The sequence below is a fragment of the Ascaphus truei genome, unplaced genomic scaffold (genome assembly GCF_040206685.1).
Source record: "Ascaphus truei isolate aAscTru1 unplaced genomic scaffold, aAscTru1.hap1 HAP1_SCAFFOLD_1204, whole genome shotgun sequence".
Taxonomy (NCBI): domain Eukaryota; kingdom Metazoa; phylum Chordata; class Amphibia; order Anura; family Ascaphidae; genus Ascaphus; species Ascaphus truei.
Window position 1 is genome coordinate 42141 of NW_027454075.1, and position 10360 is coordinate 52500.

General features: G+C 29.3%; 1 protein-coding gene across 1 annotated transcript in view; it reads right to left on the reverse strand.

Moving 5' to 3' along the window:
* Positions 1 to 1388: 1388 nt before the first annotated feature.
* The window catches only part of LOC142475392 (endoplasmic reticulum-Golgi intermediate compartment protein 3-like), a 61472-nt gene continuing 52500 nt past the window's right edge, over positions 1389 to 10360 (reverse strand). Inside the window, 1 exon segment of the mRNA XM_075581309.1 lies at positions 1389 to 1487. Coding sequence (XP_075437424.1) covers positions 1482 to 1487 — 6 coding nt within the window. The 3' untranslated portion in view covers positions 1389 to 1481.

Sequence of the window (10360 nt, forward strand, 5' to 3'; positions counted from 1 at the left end):
ATGCCAACCAATGTCTGATAACTGCGCCTAGCAGGCTCCAGCATTTATAGCTAACCAACACACTGCGTTATGATGTCACTGATGAGCTCACGTGACCTCACAATGCTGTGGTCAGCGGCCTACCTACCAAAGGCAGAAAGAATTATGTGAAGGAGCCCACCCAGCCAACACGAGACATCATTATTTATAATAGTAGTATGAATATATATTCAAGCATACCGTCTGCAAAGGATTACCAACATATTAGAATATAAATAATATTTATAATCATTGGAATTGCAACTCTTGAGTTAAAACATAACTGCAAAGGACCAAACACCACGACAGAGATATACACACACGGGACACTATCTAACGCGATAGATCGCATCCTCAAGCACTACAGAACTTGCAAATAACCAACAATTTTAACGTTACGATCATAAAGAAATAAATAAAAAACGCTTCCTTGACATGATCACAATTACACCCAACACACACTTAATATAGGTCTACCTACTATCACAGAAAATGGAAACATCTCAGCCATACCCCAACCTGCCAGAGCATCTAAAGAGAGCAAACTCATGTCACCCGAGTTTTTAAACAAGAGTTTACACAGACAGAGCCCCCTCTCCTCTGCCCCCCTAATCTTTATTGGTTCTCCGATAAGGACAGGGTGGGACAAGGGGAAAGAAAACACTTCATTGGCAAACCCCTCACCATTGAAATGCCCCAAAGAAATATCACGTGTGATTACTTTACAGGGAACCCATGGCAGACAGATCTTTTGCTTTCCGCACAGTTTGATTCATTTAAAGAAGCCAATTCAGTTGGTCCATTCTTTACAAAAGGTTTTCTGTACAGTTTGCTGCGTGGGATTGTACCGGTATGTTTATTTGTAAGCTACAAGGGACTGCCACCTTCAAAACGTCACCGGATGCGGTGACATTTCCATTGGCACACGATCTCCGGGGTGAGATCCGCTCCCCTATATAACCTTCACAGCTCCCTTTTGACATACCTAGTACGGCCTGGCCACTTTAGTATGTTGCAGGGGAAATTCAGGCCGACGTGTAGGACAAATCGTCGTGGACGTCTACCCTAAAAAGGGTAACCCAGAAAGGCCGTTCTCTAAACCCGAAACCGGTAAGCCCATACCCTAAAAAAAAAAAAAAACCTAACTCCTAATCACCTACCTCAATACCAAAAACTGGCCAGCGGCTAAACAGCAGCAGCCAACTGTCCGTTGGCGGTGAAGGCCCTATCCGTGGGCCAACTACTCCACTTATGTTTCTGGCATCCATGCACCAGTTGCGTCATGCGACAGCCCCATGGGCGATCACGTGACACGGAAGTGCCGGCGGGAGCCAGGAACCCCAGCACTGTAAAAAGGTTGACATGCAATTACCGGGTATCTTCAGTCTCGGCTCCGTAGCAGCTTTCGCAGCGTTCGGGGTCTAAGGAAGTTGGATCAAACACCGTCTCCTCTTCCGCTTTCCCTAGATCTGGAATGGAGTATGATGGAGATTAGCGGTGACGGTGCAGTCCCACCTAACATATGCCACCAAACGTCTGCCATTTACAAGCCCCACATTTGTTTTTTCATTTATTGTAGGGTCGTTACAGACACTATTGAATAACATCAAATGATAATGAATAAAATAGAGAGAGATGAGCTGGGGAGCTTCACAAATATAAGTAGCAATACACCCAAACCATGAGTGCCACGGTGCAGTGATGCAACGGGTTACCTTCTCCATGAGCGCAACTTCCCAGATAAAACTTAAAGCCAACTCAACATTTAATTCGTTATGTTACACAGTATGTGTAGCAGTGGGTCCCACTGAGCTGAACCGCACTGTTTTTCGCTCTGGAGATCCCCTGGTTCTTGAGATCTTGATATTTTTGGGCGCCAGTGTTCTGGTCCCCTTTTGGGAAATCCATATGGCTGCCACCCAAGCATCACTCCAATGGTCCAAAAGGAAGCTGTAGTGTCACCGCTTGATTGAGATTTACATTTAAATTGATTGAGATTTACATTGATTGAGATTTAGATTTACATTGATTGAGATTTAGATTTACATTTAGATTTAAATTGATTGAGATTTAGATTTACATTGATTGAGATTTAGATTTACATTGATTGAGATTTAGATTTACATTGATTGAGATTTAGATTTAAATTTACATTTACATTTAGATTTACATTGATTGAGATTTAGATTTACATTGATTGAGATTTACATTGATTGAGATTTAGATTTACATTGATTGAGATTTAGATTTAAATTTACATTTACATTTAGATTTACATTGATTGAGATTTAGATTTACATTGATTGAGATTTACATTGATTGAGATTTAGATTTACATTGATTGAGATTTAGATTTACATTGATTGAGATTTAGATTTACATTGATTGAGATTTACATTGATTGAGATTTAGATTTACATTGATTGAGATTTAGATTTATATTGATTGAGATTTAGATTTACATTGATTGAGATTGAGATTTACATTGATTGAGATTTAGATTTACATTGATTGAGATTGAGATTTACATTGATTAAGATTTAGATTTACATTGATTGAGATTTAGATTTACATTGATTGAGATTTACATTGATTGAGATTGAGATTTACATTGATTGAGATTTAGATTCACATTTAGATTTACATTGATTGAGATTTAGATTTACATTTAGATTTACATTGATTGAGATTTAGATTTACATTTAGATTTGAGATTTAGATTTACATTGATTGAGATTTAGATTTACATTGATTGAGATTTAGATTTACATTGATTGAGATTTACATTGATTGAGATTTAGATTTACATTGATTGAGATTTACATTGATTGAGATTTAGATTTACATTGATTGAGATTTAGATTTACATTGATTGAGATTTACATTGATTGAGATTTTGATTTACATTGAGATTTAGATTTACATTGATTGAGATTTAGATTTACATTGATTGAGATTTAGATTTAAATTGATTGAGATTTACATTGATTGAGATTTAGATTTACATTGATTGAGATTTAGATTTACATTGATTGAGATTTTGATTTACATTGATTGAGATTTAGATTTACATTGAGATTTAGATTTACATTGATTGAGATTTAGAGTTACATTGATTGAGATTTAGAGTTACATTGATTAAGATTTAGATTTACATTGATTGAGATTTAGATTTACATTGATTGAGATTTACATTGATTGAGATTGAGATTTACATTGATTGAGATTGAGATTTACATTGATTGAGATTGAGATTTAGATTTACATTGATTGAGATTTAGATTTACATTGATTGAGATTTACATTTAGATTTAGATTGATTGAGATTTAGATTGATTGAGATTTAGATTTACATTGATTGAGATTTAGATTGATTGAGATTTAGATTTACATTGATTGAGATTTAGATTTACATTGATTGAGATTGAGATTTACATTGATTGAGATTGAGATTTACATTGATTGAGATTTAGATTTACATTGATTGAGATTTAGATTTGCATTGATTGAGATTTACATTGATTGAGATTTAGATTCACATTTAGATTTACATTGATTGAGATTTAGATTTACATTGATTGAGATTTAGATTTACATTTAGATTTACATTAATTGAGATTTAGATTTACATTGATTGAGATTTAGATTTACATTGATTGAGATTTAGATTTACATTGATTGAGATTTACATTGATTGAGATTTAGATTTACATTGATTGAGATTTAGATTTATATTGATTGAGATTTAGATTTACATTGATTGAGATTGAGATTTACATTGATTGAGATTTAGATTTACATTGATTGAGATTGAGATTTACATTGATTAAGATTTAGATTTACATTGATTGAGATTTAGATTTACATTGATTGAGATTTACATTGATTGAGATTGAGATTTACATTGATTGAGATTTAGATTCACATTTAGATTTACATTGATTGAGATTTAGATTTACATTTAGATTTACATTGATTGAGATTTAGATTTACATTTAGATTTACATTAATTGAGATTTAGATTTACATTTAGATTTAAATTGATTGAGATTTAGATTTACATTGATTGAGATTTAGATTTACATTGATTGAGATTTAGATTTACATTGATTGAGATTTAGATTTACATTGATTGAGATTTAGATTTACATTGATTGAGATTTACATTGATTGAGATTTAGATTTACATTGATTGAGATTTACATTGATTGAGATTTAGATTTACATTGATTGAGATTTAGATTTAAATTGATTGAGATTTAGATTTACATTGATTGAGATTTACATTGATTGAGATTTTGATTTACATTGAGATTTAGATTTACATTGATTGAGATTTAGATTTACATTGATTGAGATTTAGATTTAAATTGATTGAGATTTACATTGATTTACATTGATTGAGATTTAGATTTACATTGATTAAGATTTAGATTTACATTGATTGAGATTTTGATTTACATTGATTGAGATTTAGATTTACATTGAGATTTAGATTTACATTGAAATTTAGATTTACATTGAGATTTAGATTTACATTGATTGAGATTTAGATTTACATTTAGATTTACATTGATTTAGATTTAGATTTACATTGATTGAGATTTAGAGTTACATTGATTGAGATTTAGAGTTACATTGATTAAGATTTAGATTTACATTGATTGAGATTTACATTGATTGAGATTGAGATTTACATTGATTGAGATTGAGATTTACATTGATTGAGATTGAGATTTACATTGATTGAGATTTAGATTTACATTGATTGAGATTTAGATTTACATTGATTGAGATTGAGATTTAGATTGATTGAGATTTAGATTTACATTGATTGAGATTTAGATTGATTGAGATTTAGATTTACATTGATTGAGATTTAGATTTAGATTTACATTGATTGAGATTGAGATTTACATTGATTGAGATTGAGATTTACATTGATTGAGATTTAGATTTACATTGATTGAGATTTAGATTCACATTTAGATTTACATTGATTGAGATTTAGATTTACATTGATTGAGATTTAGATTTACATTTAGATTTACATTAATTGAGATTTAGATTTACATTTAGATTTAAATTGATTGAGATTTAGATTTACATTTAGATTTACATTGATTGAGATTTAGATTTACATTGATTGAGATTTAGATTTACATTGATTGAGATTTAGATTTACATTTAGATTTACATTGATTGAGATTTAGATATACATTGATTGAGATTGAGATTTACATTGATTAAGATTTAGATTTACATTGATAGAGATTTAGATTTACATTGATTGAGATTTACATTGATTGAGATTTAGATTTAAATTGATTGAGATTTACATTGATTGAGATTTAGATTTGCATTGATTGAGATTTAGATTCACATTTAGATTTACATTGATTGAGATTTAGATTTACATTGAATGAGATTTACATTGATTGAGATTTAGATTTACATTTACATTTAGATTTACATTGATTGAGATTTAGATTTACATTGATTGAGATTTACATTGATTGAGATTTAGATTTAAATTGATTGAGATTTACATTTAGATTTAAATTGATCGAGATTTAGATTTACATTGATTGGGATTTAGATTTACATTGATTGAGATTGAGATTTACATTTATTGAGATTTAGATTTAACATTTATTGAGATTTAGATTTACATTGATTGAGATTTAGATTTACATTAATTGAGATTTAGATTTACATTGATTGAGATTTAGATTTACATTGATTGAGATTTAGATTTACATTGATTGAGATTGAGATTTACATTGATTGAGATTGAGATTTACATTGATTGAGATTTACATTGATTGAGATTTACATTTACATTTAGATTTACATTGATTGAGATTTAGATTTACATTGATTGAGATTTACATTGATTGAGATTGAGATTTACATTGATTGAGATTGAGATTTACATTGATTGAGATTTACATTGATTGAGATTTAGATTTACATTGATTGAGATTTACATTGATTGAGATTTAGATTTACATTGATTGAGATTTAGATTTATATTGATTGAGATTTAGATTTACATTGATTGAGATTGAGATTTACATTGATTGAGATTTAGATTTACATTGATTGAGATTGAGATTTACATTGATTAAGATTTAGATTTACATTGATTGAGATTTAGATTTACATTGATTGAGATTTACATTGATTGAGATTGAGATTTACATTGATTGAGATTTAGATTCACATTTAGATTTACATTGATTGAGATTTAGATTTACATTTAGATTTACATTGATTGAGATTTAGATTTACATTTAGATTTACATTAATTGAGATTTAGATTTACATTTAGATTTAAATTGATTGAGATTTAGATTTACATTGATTGAGATTTAGATTTACATTGATTGAGATTTAGATTTACATTAATTGAGATTTAGATTTACATTTATTGAGATTTAGATTTACATTGATTGAGATTTACATTGATTGAGATTTAGATTTACATTGATTGAGATTTACATTGATTGAGATTTAGATTTACATTGATTGAGATTTAGATTTACATTGATTGAGATTTACATTGATTGAGATTTTGATTTACATTGAGATTTAGATTTACATTGATTGAGATTTAGATTTACATTGATTGAGATTTAGATTTAAATTGATTGAGATTTACATTGATTGAGATTTAGATTTACATTGATTGAGATTTAGATTTACATTGATTGAGATTTTGATTTACATTGATTGAGATTTAGATTTACATTGAGATTTAGATTTACATTGATTGAGATTTAGAGTTACATTGATTGAGATTTAGAGTTACATTGATTAAGATTTAGATTTACATTGATTGAGATTTACATTGATTGAGATTTACATTGATTGAGATTGAGATTTACATTGATTGAGATTGAGATTTACATTGATTGAGATTGAGATTTAGATTTACATTGATTGAGATTTAGATTTACATTGATTGAGATTTACATTTAGATTTAGATTGATTGAGATTTAGATTGATTGAGATTTAGATTTACATTGATTGAGATTTAGATTGATTGAGATTTAGATTTACATTGATTGAGATTTAGATTTACATTGATTGAGATTGAGATTTATAATGATTGAGATTGAGATTTACATTGATTGAGATTTAGATTTAAATTGATTGAGATTTAGATTTACATTTACATTTAGATTTACATTGATTGAGATTTAGATTTACATTGAATGAGATTTACATTGATTGAGATTTAGATTTACATTGATTGAGATTTAGATTTACATTTACATTTAGATTTACATTGATTGAGATTTAGATTTACATTGATTGAGATTTACATTGATTGAGATTTAGATTTAAATTGATTGAGATTTACATTTAGATTTAAATTGATCGAGATTTAGATTTACATTGATTGGGATTTAGATTTACATTGATTGAGATTGAGATTTACATTTATTGAGATTTAGATTTAACATTTATTGAGATTTAGATTTACATTGATTGAGATTTAGATTTACATTAATTGAGATTTAGATTTACATTGATTGAGATTTAGATTTACATTGATTGAGATTTAGATTTACATTGATTGAGATTGAGATTTACATTGATTGAGATTGAGATTTACATTGATTGAGATTTACATTGATTGAGATTTACATTTACATTTAGATTTACATTGATTGAGATTTAGATTTACATTGATTGAGATTTACATTGATTGAGATTGAGATTTACATTGATTGAGATTGAGATTTACATTGATTGAGATTGAGATTTACATTGATTGAGATTTACATTGATTGAGATTTAGATTTACATTGATTGAGATTTACATTGATTGAGATTTAGATTTACATTGATTGAGATTTAGATTTATATTGATTGAGATTTAGATTTACATTGATTGAGATTGAGATTTACATTGATTGAGATTTAGATTTACATTGATTGAGATTGAGATTTACATTGATTAAGATTTAGATTTACATTGATTGAGATTTAGATTTACATTGATTGAGATTTACATTGATTGAGATTGAGATTTACATTGATTGAGATTTAGATTCACATTTAGATTTACATTGATTGAGATTTAGATTTACATTTAGATTTACATTGATTGAGATTTAGATTTACATTTAGATTTACATTGATTGAGATTGAGATTTACATTGATTGAGATTGAGATTTACATTGATTGAGATTGAGATTTAGATTTACATTGATTGAGATTTAGATTTACATTGATTGAGATTTACATTTAGATTTAGATTGATTGAGATTTAGATTGATTGAGATTTAGATTTACATTGATTGAGATTTAGATTGATTGAGATTTAGATTTACATTGATTGAGATTTAGATTTACATTGATTGAGATTTACATTTAGATTTACATTGATTGAGATTTAGATTGACATTGAGATTTAAATGGATTGAGATTTAGATTTAGATTTACATTGATTGAAATTTAGATTTACATTGATTGAGATTTACAGTGATTGAGATTGAGATTGAGTTTTACATTGATTGAGATTTAGATTTACATTGATTGAGATTTAGATTTATTTACATTGATTGAGATTGAGATTTATTTACATTGATTGAGATTGAGATTTACATTGATTGAGATTGAGATTTACATTGATTGAGATTTAGATTTACATTGGTTGAGATTTAGATTTACATTGGTTGAGATTTAGATTTACATTGGTTGAGATTTAGATTTACATTGGTTGAGATTTAGATTTACATTGGTTGAGATTTAGATTTACATTGGTTGAGATTTAGATTTACATTGATTGAGATTTAGATTTACATTGATTGAGATTTAGATTTACATTGATTGAGATTTAGATTTACATTGGTTGAGATTTAGATTTACATTGATTGAGATTTAGATTTACATTGATTGAGATTTAGATTTACATTGAGATTTAGATTTACATTGATTGAGATTTAGATTTACATTGGTTGAGATTTAGATTTACATTGGTTGAGATTTAGATTTACATTGATTGAGATTTAGATTTACATTGATTGAGATTTACATTGATTGAGATTTACATTGATTGAGATTGAGATTTACATTGATTGAGATTTACATTGCTTTAGATTTAGATTTACATTGATTGAGATTTAGATTTACATTGATTGAGATTGACATTGATTAAGATTTAGATTTACGTTGGTTGAGATTTAGATTTACATTTATTGAGATTGAGATTTACATTGATTGAGATTGAGATTCAGATTTACATTGATTGAGATTTACATTGATTGAGATTGGGATTGAGATTCAGATTTACATTGATTGAGATTTAGATTTACATTGATTGAGATTGAGATTTACATTGATTGAGATTGGGATTGAGATTCAGATTTACATTGATTGAGATTTAGTTTACATTGATTGAGATTTACATTGATTGAGATTTATATTTACATTGATTGAGATTTACATTGATTGAGATTGAGATTTACATTGATTGAGATTGAGATTTACATTACATAGTTACATAGTAGATGAGGTTGAAAAAAGACGTACGTCCATCAAGTTCAACCTATGCTAAATTTAGACAACAGATACTTTATTCTATATCTATACTTACTTATTGATCCAGAGGAAGGCAAACAAAAAAACCCATTAAGGGGAAAAATTAATTCCTTCCTGACTCCAAGAATTGGCAACCGGATTAATCCCTGGATCAACATCCTTCCCATGTATACTTATTTTGTATATCCCTGTATACCTTTCCCATCTAAAAAGATGTCCAATCTTTTTTTGAACAAATCTATTGTATCTGCCATCACAGTCTCCATGGGTAATGAATTCCACATTTTAACTGCACTTACTGTGAAGAACCCTTTCCTTTATTGCTGGTGAAATTTCCTTTCCTCCAACCTTAAGGGATGGCCCCGAGTCCTTTGTACTGCCCGTGGGATGAATAGTTCTTTTGAAAGCTCCTTGTATTGTCCCTGAATATATTTGTATATAGTTATCATATCCCCTCTTAGACGCCTCTTTTCTAATGTAAATAAGTCTAATTTAGCTAGCCTCTCCTCATAAATTAGAATGTCCATCCCCTTTATTAATTTAGTGGCTCTCTTGACAGTGGACAGGAAGGGGGGGGCAGTGGACAGGAAGGGGGGGGGCAGTGGACAGGAGGGGGAGGGGACAGCGGACAGGAGGGGGAGGGGACAGCGGACAGGAGGGGGAGGGGACAGCGGACAGGAGGGGGAGGGGACAGCAGACAGGAGGGGGAGGGGACAGCGGACAGGAGGGGGAGGGGACAGTGGACAGGAGGGGGGGACAGTGGACAGGAGGGGGGGGACAGTGGA